The following is a 14741-nucleotide window of genomic DNA, read 5'->3' on the forward strand; positions in this document are numbered from 1 at the left end:
TCATTGGATAAGTACAAAGAAAGGTTTCTATTACTTGATGATGGTGGGAAGGCCCCTCATAGAATATTTTCAAGATGTTAGAATGGGAGTAGGTTTAATCCTACAAGAGGCCCTTGAGGCTTCTTTTCCATTTGCAGCTCTGGGTGGTCCAGCTGAATCCTTTCAGATCATTAGGGTCCCCCTAAGCATTTTGATTACAAAGCAATTAATGGAAATTCTTCGAATAAGGGCCTGATAGAATATTTAACAAGCTCTTAGTATCCCTTACTTTTTCCATGAAACTTTCATTCTCCCCCCATTTTTCCTGGTTTTTCTATGCTGTATATGGCAGCAAGAAACATTTGGTAAGCAGAAAAAGTGAGAATAAATATTTGCAGAACCAAGAACTTGGTAGTGTCCATTCTACAGCTGAAAGCAGATGCTTAAATGGGTTAGGTTCAAAGCAACAAAAATCTGACATCTATCCGTGTATCCATATCTGGGGCTAGGCATTGCCATCTGCAAGCAGCAGGACTTCAAGGCAGAATGAAGCAGTTCTTCCAAGGAACCAAAGCTCCATAGAACTTGGAAAAGGGGTAATGCTAATTAGAAACCACAGAGCTCAAAGGGATGAGAAGACCTGATTAACTAGCTTAGCTCAGTAAGAAAATAAAAATATTTGTCTCAGATAAGACTCAAAGGAAAGAGGAAATCTGTCTGAATTCAGACTGTCTCAGAGGTAGTGCTGGTACCCAAAGCTCATTTGAATGAGAGTGCAAGTGGATTTTATTATTGCTTTCTTTCAATTAGAACAGGTACCAGCAGCTATAGCAGAGTTTTATGAACACAATGATGTATTTCATAAGCCATTTCTGGGAGCTGAATTAGGAGAGAAGTATCAAAATTAAAGGCTGTTCCCATGGGAGAAGAGGACCTTGCAGATGGGGCTTGAACCAATATTTGTGAGGTTTAGATACAGTCAGTCTCTGCTACCACCTATTTAAGAAAAGTTAAGTTTCCTTTATGTTCTCTGTCTGTAAAATACATAAGTAGTGCCATTTTATGTTCTACAACTCTATCTAGCAAGAAGAAAAGTCCAACTCAATCTTGACAGAACTCCTGATGCTCTGAGTGTCTAGTCTGAAAAAAATGTACTTCACTGCTCATCTGACTTGCAAAATGTGACTTCCCAAGAAATTAAAATGTTACAGCTTGATATTTAATTTTTGGTTATCCGTTCTTTTATTATGGTGGTGCTTTTCACTAAGATACTGCAGTGTTCTCATCATTTGATCTGGACTAGAAAGGAGAGTTCCTGTGCACATAACAACAGTATTTAAAAATTCTGGTATCTATAGAGCAGTCTCTGAATGTCTTGGCCATATTGGGTCAAAGTAATTGAATCCTTTCTTATATCCATCAAAGACACGAATGGAAACTTCATGAATCAACCCTTTCTCTTACTCTTCTGTGGTTACTGGGAGAATTATTACCTGGGTGTCAGTGTCCTTATTAAATATTTACTGAGAAATTTAAAAATGAAAGGAACTTGAAAAGTTAAAATCTTTCAATCATTTCATAATTTTGTAAGTCCTCTTCAATGTACCTTTGTTAATTTTGATGGAGTAAAAGTCATTGAACACACCTTTCATCATCTGAGAGATCAGAATCTATGTCTGCAGTGCTTGTAAATCTTTCTCCACTAATAAGCCAATTCAGGCCCAATTCTAATTCCTTTGACATGTCATCTCTAAGTATTATTCCAAAATGACCCTCCAACATTTTGAGATTGAAGTATTGTATTTCATGAAGAATTGTTAATCTTTGGACCTTCTACATAAATGTCCAACATTCTTGCCTTAGATTCTCAGTGTAGTTTTTAGAATTTCAAATCTGGTGGTTTTCTTGTGACAGCATTGTTGGGGAAAAAAAAAAGAAAAGGAAAAAAAAAAAAAAAAGGAGAGGAAAATGGGATCCATTTAAAGAAAATTATCTTTACGGACTGGAGGCATTTTGGGACACCTCTCCCAAATTTGCCCTAAACCAGGACACGGACCTTGTAGCATTTCTGGTAACACTGTTAAATAAAAAAACATATAGGCAATTAAGATGTTCTCTCTTATATGATGGCACTGATTTACTTCAGCCTGTGCTGGTACAGCTTTCTTGACTTGAACATTTCCTTCTTAAGTGATGCAGAAGTGCCAGAGATTTTGTTTTTCTTGAATTAATTGTGTAACAGTAAATGCTGCTATAATGCTCTGAATTAAAAAGGCACACAACAGTCCCAGGGCAGGGATTGTTGACATCAGAATGAAAACGTTCAGACTGCTGTTCCAAAGCGGCAGTCTCCCCCAGGAGAAGAGAGTGAAACCTCGGTAGAGTCTTGCAGCTACTGTCTTTGCAAAAATGTTAGTTTAAGAAAGATGCGCCCTTAATAGTCAGTAGTGACAAATACCTTTCTGCCTTCTCCTGCCATGAATTCCAAAAATTGCCCACTCATCACTTTTGTGAGTTCCAGAAAACTGCTGGGACACTCAAGATACCTCTCTGATAACAATTAATCACTTCCACTCGTGTGGTCCCCCTCTTTTTCCCTGCTGCCAAAGCAGGGAGCTGATTTTAATTTTCAGCAAATGAAAGGAATGTGGTTGAATTTAACAGTTTTCTGATTCCTGCCTGGGAGAAATGTATGTTTGTGTTGCTTCTCAGGCACATTAGGAAAACTGAATCTATTGACAGCAGACTTAACTCTCCTGTAAAAAAATTTTTGTCCTGAAAACATCGTTGAACTTCAGTAACTGAAAAAATGGAATAAAATCATATCATATCACAAAAAATAGGGAATTTCATATTCCAGGAAAAGTTAGGAGAAATTCACTGTCAAACTCAGAGAACACAGGTCCTGGGCTTAGAATAAGAAATGAAGAAAATGCAGAGTAGTAAATAAATAGAGCAGCAAATTTAAAAAGTACTGTGCAATTAAGGAAGAAATGGAGGGGATAACAAGAGCACTGTATGTATGCTAAAGGTATTATGAATCCATGAGAGCTTCTAATTTTTTCTCGACCTTCATTCATATTCCTGCATATTCAGTGAGTTTTCTGCTTTTTTGTTAGTAAAGGGAATTTTTGAGTTGCTTCTGTCTAGCAAGTCTCCTCAGATACCTTTATTACAAGACCTAAAATGTATAAATTTTTGTTACCAGCGTATAGTGAGCCTTTGTACAAGGTTCTAGCTCTCCTCAACATACACTGATGATTTTCCAGGTGTCATCATAGGAAACACTTTACTGAAGCTCTGTTCAATATTCAGATTGTTGCACTACCTGTATTTTCACTAAAAATTGGCTACCAGAGAAACACATGAAGTTGTTTCAAAGCAGCTTGCATTTGATTCCTGCAGGTTTTATTAACCCCATTTTATGCCTATATTTGTTATTCTTTCCTTTAGAATTCCTCAGTCTAATACACTGATGTTTGTCTATATATTTTCTCTTCATTTGTCTGGAGATTTGCAGATGAATCATGACTGTGACACAGAAACACCTTTACAAAGCAGCAAATCTATTGAAACATAAAATCTGCAGCAATATGACTTTGACGAATTGAATTTTTTTTTGACTTTGAATTGAAGCCCATGTTTTCAAAATGTTTGTTTGTTGTCAACAAAATTCAAAGTTGGTAAATAAATCAGGGCATTTCCCATTTTTAAGAAAGCTTATAAACAGCTATAATGTAAAGATACCAGAGACTTAGTAAGGATCTCAATTCACTTGTTATTTGTTTTACTGATATAATTGGTGTAACTTAACATTGGATATATATCATATTTATCCTTTTATGTTTTTTTCTATATCTCTGTCACAAATACTTGAGGAAGCAATAAGTTTATTCTCTTTCTAGGTCTTGCACCAACAGTCCCATTCAACTTTAAAAATTGTGTACAATAATAATCAGCTAGCAATGTAGCACATTACATTGCATTTTTTATTATGTGTACCAGAAAAGCTTTTCATAATCAGTCAGTAATAATCAGTTAAAAAAGATATAAGCACCTAACAGTTTCAACCATATATTTTATTAAGCATATGAAGTATCACAATAATTTGCATGTTTACTATTCTGTTATGGTACAAATTCATACCAGCCACAGTCAAAAGACCACATAGGGATTAAAAGCATCCTAATTTCAAGACTTAGGAGAGAATTAATCCAATCACACATGCCACATAAAACAACTGGTTCATAAAACACAAATGACTACTACAATTACACCAAAAAGTTTCTCTTACATTTTTTCAGCAAATTATCATTTTCCAATAGCAGTTCTATGGTGCAAGCAATAGATGAAAATACATTTTCCTTCTTTCTCTATAGACTTTTATCCATAATTAATAATTGATTGAACTTCAAATTATTTAGATCATCCTCAAAGGAAGACCTGATCCATGCTGGGAGTTTGTTGTATAGCACACAGAATTAAAAGTCTGGTTTTTGGTAAATTGAAGAGTGATAATAAAACGTAATATCCCTTACTCACAGAAGACCTCTTTGCCTAATAATTTATTCACTGGTGTTCCACCAAAAACCTCCATTTTGAGGGGCATGATTAGTTGATAAGGAATATCAAGTTGTTTTTACTTTTCCAAATGACTGCTTTATGATGACACTGGCTTAAAAATTTGAGGCATCACTGGTCATCATTTTGTCATTAATATATATTGTTCAATAATTATTTTAATAAGCAATACATAATAAAAGCAATCCATGCAGTGTGAACTTACAGCTTTCTCCCAGGATTTTTGGCTTAAACAGAGATTTTGTGTCTCGTCAGAAATTACTACCTCTTCCAGTGTAGATTAAGCCTCCATGTGAAGTCCAGAGAAATATGACAAATTACTGTGGTATATTCTGGATGTCAAGTGCAATAAAACTTATCTTTTAATACTCCGTGAAACTCAATACTAGACATGTGTTTTCTATTGTCAGAACTTGTTTATTTCCTCCTTCAAAAGGCTGCTTCTTTTCACTGGTCCTGTAACTAAAAAGGAGATAGAGACAAAAGTAATGTACTGACACTTCTGCCAACGCCTACAACACTATGGATGTTTGGCATAGACTCACCACTGTTACAGTACCAGGACTCAAATGTCTGAGTTGCTCCCCCATCTTAGAGAGCATTTAAATCTGTACCTATATGCAGCCTACTATATCAATTATCCTAACATAATATTAAAAAGGTGCTCAGTCTCTCATGCAGAAGCTTTTTAATTGATTAAATTGCTTTCACCAGAAAATAAGCAAATTATTCCAATGAATGGAGCACTATTCTTGAAATGAGAAATTTGTACATTCCTGAACCATTTAAAATATTTTTCATATAGAACACATGGGGTTAGCCTTTGGAGTTTGAATTCTTTGCAAATGCATCTCTGCATGTGTCCAGTCTGCCTTCATACATTATACACTGAAGCAGCATTAAAGAACTTCTTTCATTAGAGACCCTTAGCTACAAATAGAGGTCGCAAATCCTGATCCCCTCTCTGATGAAGAACAATTATCATAGGTGACCCCAGATGTTCCTCTATCCCAGTGTCCTTTCTCAAACAGTAAATAAATAATGGATGGTTTAGAAAGAGTAGGACCGGAAAAATATATCGCAGTATTTTCTGAAATATATTATTAGCTTAGCAAATCTGAGCAAGAGATAGTGAGTTTTTCTGGGCCACTTCTCAGTGATCTTATATGAATTTTCCACGTGTTTTTAAAAAGCATGTAAAAATTTAACACCCTGAACACCCTGCAACAATTAATTCAGTAGTGTGCTGTGTGAAGTATCCCAGCTTTTGGTTACTTTGAACCCTTCTGATTCACAGTTCTAGTATTAGGAGAAAGAATGAACAAGTGCACCTCAGCCTCCCTCTCCAGGTCACTCACAATTTTGTAAATTTGTGTCATATATCTCTGTATATCCTTGCTTTCCATGCTGAAAAGTCTTAGACTATTTGATTGCTATATGTACAGAAGATGTACCTTTGATTATCACCTCTGATTCTCTCTGTATCCTGACAGTTTTAATGTACCTGAGGTATATTTCAGGTGTGAGGAACTCACAGGTCTCCCTGGTGTATTCCAGTTTCCTTTAGACTTAAAGAGGGACATGGTATTTTCTGCTGTGTTCTCTATTCTTTTGCCAATATTTTTCTTTTTTCACAGCTAATAACTAATAAAACAACATTTTCTTAGTGCTACCTACCATAACTTTTACATAAGTAAAAATCCAGACTTTATGACTGTTCATTATGTATATAAAATCAGAATTATTTTCCCCACACATAGCAGTTTTCATATGTCAATAATGGATTTCACTTTCCCTTTTATTATCCTGTAACCCAGTGTGGATGTCTTTCAGCAACTCTCAATTTCTTGACCACTCTTTTTTGTTAGTTTAAATGACTTAATATTAGCAAACATTTGTCACTTTCCTGACTGTAACTCACCTTTTGCATACCACAATTATGAATTCCTGGGATACACAACACCTGTCCCTTTGGCACTCTGATTTGGAAATCCGCCATTTATTCCTATCCCTACTTCCATCTTTCCAACCATAATTTATTTTGTCCTATGGCACTTGGACTCTGCCTTTGCAGAGACACACCTGGGCCCTGTGTCTCATCTGACACTTCATGTGCCTTATATTTGTTGCTGTATAACATAACTTTCTTCATGTGCCATTTTGCAGCTGACTTTTTTTGATACACAGAAGTGAATCTGAATACTTTTGAGTTGAAGTGATCTTGAATTTATTTCCTACCAGGGTTCTGAGAAGAGTGCTTTATTAGCTTTTCTTCACAGGCTGCACCAGTGATCACATTGTAGAAGCGAAGAGGCAGGATCACTGATTCTATAAACAAACAAGTTACATACTTATATATGTCCAGAATAAAGAGGCCCGTAGGCTATAATTTGTTGTCTTTATCATTAGATGTCTAAAACCAAAACTGGTTTGTCTAACTAAAGATGGTTAATCTTAATATGATTAACCATATATTCAGCAGAACTCAGGGGCTGAGGTGAAATTTTGCTTTCAAAACCAGAACTATTACATATTTCCACCACTTACAGGGAAGGCTCTATTTTAAAACAGACTTTAAGGATGATTATTTAAAATAAGGTCTTACAATTAAGAGAAAAAACTGCTATCACAAGCAGCAGCAGAGGCAAAATTGCAAGCAGATTTTCTGTATCAATTTTTGTCCAGAGAGACTCCAGAACTGGATCAATGGAGTCCAGAATTTCAGTTATAACTCTGGTTGTCATAGTTTAGCAGGTATCACTGAGATCAGAACATATCCACAGAAAAACTGCTATCATGTTTAGCCCATAAGCCACATTAATTCTGGGAGTCTTACTGCATTTGCTTTTCTTTCTTGATTTGCGTGCCCTATGGACGGACATAAAATACACAAAGCAATGTCTTGGATGGGAGTAGTTTCCCATGGGTAGAAACAACAATCACTACATTAGCTAGTCACAAAAAACCAGAAGCACACTGGGATGAAGTGAATGCCTTTTCTTAGGCCTCCATTCTTCTAGTAATATTTATTAACTTCTCTACCTTTGGCAGCCTGACAATATGAATATTGAGCTTGCTTGTCTTCCTTGCATCTGCTTCTTCTGCTTACAAACACCATACCTGCACCCACTCTATAAAGACTCAGCTGCCTTTTCTCTGCAGAGCACAAGTACACTTTAGTTTGAGGACAAGCTGTTGCTGCATGAGGTGTACTGGTATAGCAGACAGACAAAATCTAGTAGTTGGCACAAGGCTGTTTCCTTATTTTATTTGTCAAGTGAAAAATCTTACCCTTCACCAGTTTACACCTGCTTTTCAGCTTGGAAGAAAGGATACCATTTCATTTCTCTACATTTTGTACTGGTTTTAAGCAGCATTAGAATTGAGTTTAAATATTGGGATTATTGGTTGTTGGTGCAAATTTGTGTAACTCTGCAAAGGCTATGTTTAGAGACGAAGTACTTAAGAATAAGGGAAAATAGATGCATAAATAAGTTGGAAAATATTACTTGAATAGTTATTTTTCCCTCCTCCTCTGATAACCTGAAATTAGCAAGTTCTAACCCCCTAAAATTTTCACTCTACAAGCTACAGAAAATATCACCATCTTTAGTTCATACAAAGTGTAGGCCACTGCACTGGGAGTCCCGCTAAGCCGCCTGGGCGAGAGACCCATGGCATAAACTCCCCTCTCCCCAAAGCCCCTGTGGTGGGGAAAACCTGCAGTATACAGCGCCCGTGTGTGCAGATTGCTGGGCACCCCGCAATTCGCTGGGTACCCCACAAATCCCCGTGTACCCCGCCGTCCCGGTGTGTCCCTGCGGTAAATGGGCGAGGGCCCGGCCCTCAGGCACGTCTCGCCTCCGACCAGAGACTTCCTCCTGTCGCCGCTCCTAGCGCCCCGCTCCTAGCGCCCTGCCTCTGTTACCGTCACCTGCTCCAGCTGCCCGGGTGCGAAAGGCGGCCGGAGCCTCCTGCTTACACCTCGCCGCGGCACCCAGACAGGCCTCCTCACACCAAATAAAAGTCTTCCCGCTATGAAATCTAGAAGGTCATTCAAAGTCTTAAAACTGACCAGAATCATTTGAATAATTCCCAGGAGGATTACCTCTTCTCCTGTTCCAAATTCTCCATCCCGCTAACCCCTTTGTCCGATGTAAGGGGAAAACTCGTAAGGTTCCTTAAGACGTGCTTTGGGGTCCTACACAGCAGTTACATCATGATCAGAGGAATATATTTAAATACATATAAAACTGATATACAACTACTGCTATTCATTATTTATTTGGCAGACTGCTTTTTTTATACGCAACTTGGTTTTAGAAATGGGAATATCGAATTGAGTCTCTGCCTAAAATGGAAAACAGCAGACTAAAGAAAACGTGAAGAACTTTTTCTTTTTTTCTTTGTCTTTTTTGTTTATTTGTTTGGTTTTTAATAATTTATTTTGGCTCAGTTTATCTAGTTGCAGTACTTTAGAGGCAATTCCCCTTCCAGACCAATTCACAAACCGTGATACCGATATGTGTCTCTTTAGCATAACATTATTAGTAGTAATTTTTAGGCGCTAGGAATTCCATAATTTTTGAAATTAAAGTGCAAACACACCTAGAACAGAGGGAACAGATGGAAATTCAACAGTTCTAGGGCTATTTCAAATGGTCGAGCAGACCCCACGGGTGTGTTTAGGGACAATTTTGGACAGACAAGGCTCGAGGCCAGAAGGGTTTGCTTTTCCCAGCAAATTTCTCTGGCACCAAGAAGGGTCAGCCTGTCACAGGGTATCCTTTCCCAGGGGCGGGGACTGAGACCTGGGGTCTCGGGCCACTGCTGGTGCGCCGGCATGAGAGAATGAAACCAAGGAACCAGGCGCGATCCAGCTCACGCTGAAGCTAGCAAAACTACAACTGCCTTCAGTGGGATCGGGTTCCGAGCCGGCGCCCTCTTCTCACACCCGAACGCAGGCTCTTTGCCCGTGAGCTGCGGGCAGAGACGGCAGTGCCCCCATAGCAGTCAATTTACCTGTAAGAGATTTCTTTCCCTTTCTTCCCCTTGTCTTGCAGCCGAGAAAACTTTTTGTCAGTTTGTCAGTTTGGGGGGAGGGAGCGAAAACTTACGCTACAAGCTCACGTTTCTTAACCAATGTGAAAGGCGAGTACTTTAAATAGCACCAGCAGAAGCACATGGATGGATTGGCTTTAATGAGCATTGGTGGACAGCAGGGCAGACAGGCTACGGCAGCAATCACTCACAAATCAGCCGGGAATCATCAGCCCAGCACCTCGCTCTCTGACTTCTGATTTCTGACTTCTGATCCCTCTGCACGACTTCTTGTCTATCGGAAGGTTGTTTTCAGTAAAGTGCTTTTCCCGAATAACTTTTAAACCATTTTCCTGTCGTCTTCCCCCACTTTTCTTCACCTCTTTCACCCCTCGCCCTCCCCCCTTCCCCCGCAGGTTTTTGTGTTCACATTCATGTGGAAGAAACGTCAAGCAACACGTACAAAATAGTGGTGTCTGTGAGCAGTGAAAGGTGATGTGAAAAGCACAATCTACGAATCACCGGGCTGTTTTTGTTTTAATGAGAAATTAGGGAATTCGGACACTCACACACAGTTTGAGAGGCCAGGTGACGCTTCAATCCCTTCTAAGGTATAATAGGATGGATTATAAAAGTGTGAAGGGGAAGCCCAAGTGATTATTAGTCAAAGGAACCCTTCGCCGTCACTGCAGTTATCACTTAAATTCCCATTACTTAATCGAAATATTTAACGATTACTCTTTAAGCAACAAGTATTACACGTCGTGGGGCCCCGGAGCTGGCCAGGGTCTAAGGTAACCACTTAGCCCACCTCTTCCGTGGCAAGATCTACAGGACGGTGGAGCACAGGTTTCCTGTCTCTCGTGGAAGAGGGAGAAGCGGACCTCAGCAGGGGTTTTATCCTTCTGCTCTCCCTATTCGCCGGCCGACTGCAGCAATTCTCCTCTCGAAGCTCGGGTTTCGTGGGGCCTCCGGGGTGACTGCCCCGGGGTAGGGGCTCGGCGGTGAGCTCAGGCTGCATGGTCGCCCCGTGCCTCAGGCTGGCGGGGAGAACTTCGCCCTCGGCCCTTTCCTCTGAGCCATCCCCTTCGGCCCCGGCTGTGATTTTTCACATCGCCTCTCCACCACTAATGACATTTAACGACGATAAAAGGTCTTACCTGCGACCTGGCTCTCAAATAACCTGATAGTACAAGATATAAACACAGACACCAGCAGAGGTATAGTCATGAGATCGATCGGGTTTCCGCACGCATGCCCTGGATCCCCTCGTCCTCTCCCCCGGGAGCCTGGGGGCTTCTCTCCCCCCGAGCTCCTGCTCTTTAGGAGTGCACCAGGACTGAGTGGAGGGAACTCTTGCCCTCGGGGTTGTTGCTCACGGTCTGTTCCAGCAGTGATGCAGCAGCCGGGGAAGCGGAGGGGCAGATCTGAGAGGCGGCGACCGTCAGAGCCGGGATGGCCGAGGCAGCGGGCAACGCCGGTGCCGGTTTGATGGGCACCGGGACGGCTGGCATGGTCTGTGCCGGCGGGTGGCAGAGCGCCTTCACGGGCATGCCGAAGGGCCCGTAGTCGGGGGACACGGGTACACCGGTCACGGAGTCCATCACCCCCACGTGCGGCCACACGGAGCTCACCACGCTGCTGAGCTGGCTGGGCACCGGGTAGCCCAGGTGGTGCATCACCGAGGCCAGCGGCAGCCCGCCGGCCTGCAGCACGCCCTTGTAATCTCTGCCGATGATGTTTTCGATGGCGAAGGGATGCTTGAAGCCCGAGGGCTGGCTGCTCCCGTAGGGCGAGAACTGCGGCAGCCTTCCCACCGCGGCGGCTGCCGCGGCCGCAGCCACAGCCGCTTCGGAGCCCGCCAGCCCCGGCACCTTGCCCGGGGGAGGCGGCGGCGGCGGGTGCGGATGGAAGTAGTGCACCATGTGAGGGGCGGGGGCCGGGGACTTGCCGGGACCGCCGCCGCCGGCCCCGCCGCCGCCGCCGCCGGGCAGGTGATGCTCGGGGCGCAGCACCTTGAAGCGCTTGCGGCGGCGGAGGAAGCTGCCGTTCTCAAACATGTCCCCGCAGTCGGGGTGCAACGCCCAGAAGCTGCCTTTGCCCGGCTGGTCGGGTCGCCGAGGGATCTTGATGAAACAGTCATTGAAGGAGAGGTTGTGGCGGAGGGAGTTCTGCCAACGCTGGGTGTGCTCCCGGTAGTAAGGGAACCGCTCCATAATGAACTTGTAGATGTCGCTCAGGGGCAGCATCTTCTCGGCCGAGTGCTGGATGGCCATGGCCGTCAGGGAGATATAAGAGTAGGGCGGCTTCTGGTCGCTGTACGAACTCTTCCCCGGCCTGGGCATTGCCGCCCCGCCACAGCACTCCCGGGGCCGCACGATCCCGCCGCTCCGGACTAGACACCGCTCAATGCCGCGCACGGCGGGCTTGGGATCCGGGGACTTCACTGCCCTGCCCCGCCGCCGCCTCTACCTCCTGGGCTCCACCTGCCCGGGCCACACGCAACAGCGACCGCCCGGCGGCCAGCCAGGGAGCTCCGAGCTCGGCTTCTTCCAGCAGCCTCTCCCGGCGGGACGCGCTTGCCTCAACGCCCCTCAGCTTGCGGGAGAGACAGCTGCCGCCCAGGCCGCGGGGGCTCGGGGGCTACGTGCCAGAGGGAGATCCCGGCCCCCGCTGGAGTCCCACTTTTCTCCTGGAGGCCGCCGAATCTCCCGGGCTTCCCCCCTGCCGCTTAGCGCACTCGGTTGGAGTTGATGCTCCTCAGGCACCAAGGGCTCGAGAGCATGAAATTACCCCGGACGTCTGCAGAGATAGGAAAGAAGGAAATAAAAACATCCCTCTCACCGCTCAGTCTGGTGTCCCCTTAGAAGTTCGCGGCAGCAGCGAGCGCCGGGAGTCGGCGGGGAGAGGAGGCGAGCGGGGCGGCGACCGCCGTGGTTGCTGGCGGGGCTTGTGCGCTCCGGCGCAGTTTTGTAATGGTGCCCGAGTCGCGAGACCCCCGCAGTTCCTGCTCTCTTGCTATCACATGACAGCCGCTTGGGGACTTGGCGGCTCATGGAAAAGGAGCGAGAAGCGGGTCCCGACTCCCCTCTCACATCTCATCAGGGTGAGGTGGAGACAGGGGGCTGAGGAAACTCCGTATGAGACCAAAATGTGCTTTCCATAGGGCAGGGAACAGAGGCCCGACTAGGAAAGCTTCCTCCTCCCACCTCCCACTCCAGCTTCCCTCCACCCCTTTCATAGCCCCTCTATCCATCCTCCTCCTTCTTGACCTCTCGCTCCTGCACAGCCCATCTTACAGCAGTAGGTGTGAAGGCCCTCCGAAGGGACCTCACCACAGGGAGAGATGTAAAGCGGTCTTTCCTCGTCCCCATGGCAGGCCGAGTCAAATGCCCTGGAGAAACAGCCCTCGAGCTAGCCCCGCGAGGCAGCAAGAGGGAAGTACAGGCCCTTTGAAATAAATTTTTATCATTCCTGTCATTGTGTTTAAGACGCTATGCAAAGACTAATGCAAAAACGAGAGAGGCAAAAAATCCTACGCTCTCCTCTCCAAATCGTTACTGTCAATTCTTGCTACTCGCCACGATGTGGCTCATAGAAAACACGTAAAGAACCAGCCAGTCTAGTAAAGAACCGTACATCGTCTGTACGCTTAGAGACGGGCTACTTAGCGCCAGTGTTGGTTTAGACCGGCTCATTAGTAGGAATCAATGAACGGTGCAGCAATTCATATCTATCCCCAAAACGTACTGCTTTATGACGAGTAGGCTGTGGATTTGAGCGAGAAAAAGGGAAGATTGCTTGCTTAGCTGCCGCTAGAGTTGGAAGCAACACTGCTCAACAACAGCACCTATCAGTGAATAACTAGTGAGATGCTGTAAGAGGTGACAGTGTTAAAATTATTAGTCCATCTTTTATTGCCTAAATGAACAAACAGATTGAAATAACCTTATTTTATAAAAAACTGTATATGGAAGACCTTTTTTGAGCCCATCCTTCGAGGCTGTTGCGCTGGGTCAGACCCCACGTGGGTGTGTACCTCGCGGGTACGGCGGCTGCAGGACCGCTGGGGCAGAACCCGGCTGGCGATGTCCCCCGCGTCCCTCTTCTGCCGTCGGGGGAGTTGGTTTGGACATCGAACTTGATTGTCTCCGAGTCAGGCATTGCAGGTAGAAATGGTGAAGAGGAATGGGTGGGGGAAGAAAAAAAAAGCTTTTAAATGTGTGTTTATAATCTCTGACAGGGGGCGAAGGAAAAGACTAATTTTAAACCCGCTCTCAAGCAATGTGCATTTAACAGTTTTTGTACCTTATCAAGGTCAGTCTAATCAAAAGCATAATCAAAGGTAAAGAAGTAAGTAGCCACAATTCTGTCAAGCCAAGCTTCCCCAGAAGGCGCGTGGTTTTTAAAAAAGTTTCAGATTATTGTCTAAAGCCGCTCACTTTTCGCTGAGAAACTATGAGGCACGGTGGCATCAACATTAACATCGTGCCTCTTGGGAAGCTAATTCCCGTACTGCCCGCATGGCGAGACCCGACATTTCAACATCTTTCCTGACGTGCCTATACATTTTCCCCAAAAACATTTTATTCGTGTTTTACCACTTAATACTGTCGCAACCGTTTACAACCCCTGCCCCTACCCTGAAATCCCGAATCTTAAAGTCTTTGTTATTGTTTGCCTCACCTCACTAGTTAGCAACCCGGCGTTTTTCCCCCGTAGGGCATGTGTGAGAATTTAGCCTGGCCCTTTCTCACATTTACCCTCTTCATCTGCACTGCAGCCGGATTTTATTTTTCACGGGAGAACAGATCCATCCCTGGAGACCGGTGAGACCCGAAATGCTCTGTTTGCGTTTAATCTTCCAGCCCTTCCCAAAAGCGGCTGCTTTCGGGGGCAGTGGTAATTCGCTGTTTCCCCGGGAAGGCGTGGGGGAGGTTGGGAACGAAGGGAGAGAGTCGGGCGGGAGCTCGATAAGTACCATGGTCCGGCGGGCACTGCTGCAGGAAGCCTGGGGCTGAGGTGCTGGCACCTCTGTCCTCTGCGCTCCCATAGGCCTCCAAGGACTTCTGATAAACGATGGGGTGCTGGAGCAAGCCCGCGTTGAACAGGAGCCCTTCTCAAGCTATCGGAAAAGTGCT

The 14741-nt window shown here is 44.3% G+C and overlaps 1 protein-coding gene across 2 annotated transcripts; it reads right to left on the reverse strand.

Moving 5' to 3' along the window:
* Positions 1–10922: 10922 nt before the first annotated feature.
* FOXB2 (forkhead box B2) lies at positions 10923–11945 on the reverse strand. Of its 2 annotated transcripts, XM_058827340.1 has the most exons (2): positions 11588–11945; positions 10923–11488 (listed from the first exon to the last, which is right to left on the reverse strand). In XM_058827340.1, exons 1-2 carry the CDS (start codon positions 11943–11945, stop codon positions 10923–10925), a joined length of 924 nt encoding a protein of 307 aa, XP_058683323.1. The 2 variants fall into 2 exon arrangements, with proteins under 2 accessions (XP_058683323.1, XP_058683322.1); XM_058827339.1 differs by having other exon boundaries at positions 10923–11945.
* Positions 11946–14741: the final 2796 nt, after the last annotated feature.

Source organism: Poecile atricapillus, chromosome Z (genome assembly GCF_030490865.1).
Source record: "Poecile atricapillus isolate bPoeAtr1 chromosome Z, bPoeAtr1.hap1, whole genome shotgun sequence".
In the NCBI taxonomy this organism is placed as follows: Eukaryota; Metazoa; Chordata; class Aves; order Passeriformes; family Paridae; genus Poecile; species Poecile atricapillus.

What these genes read in the sequence shown, in the direction of transcription:
- FOXB2 (XM_058827339.1), bottom strand. Translation starts at nt 11,945, where the DNA reads ATGCCCAGGCCGGGGAAGAGTTCGTACAGCGACCAGAAGCCGCCCTAC.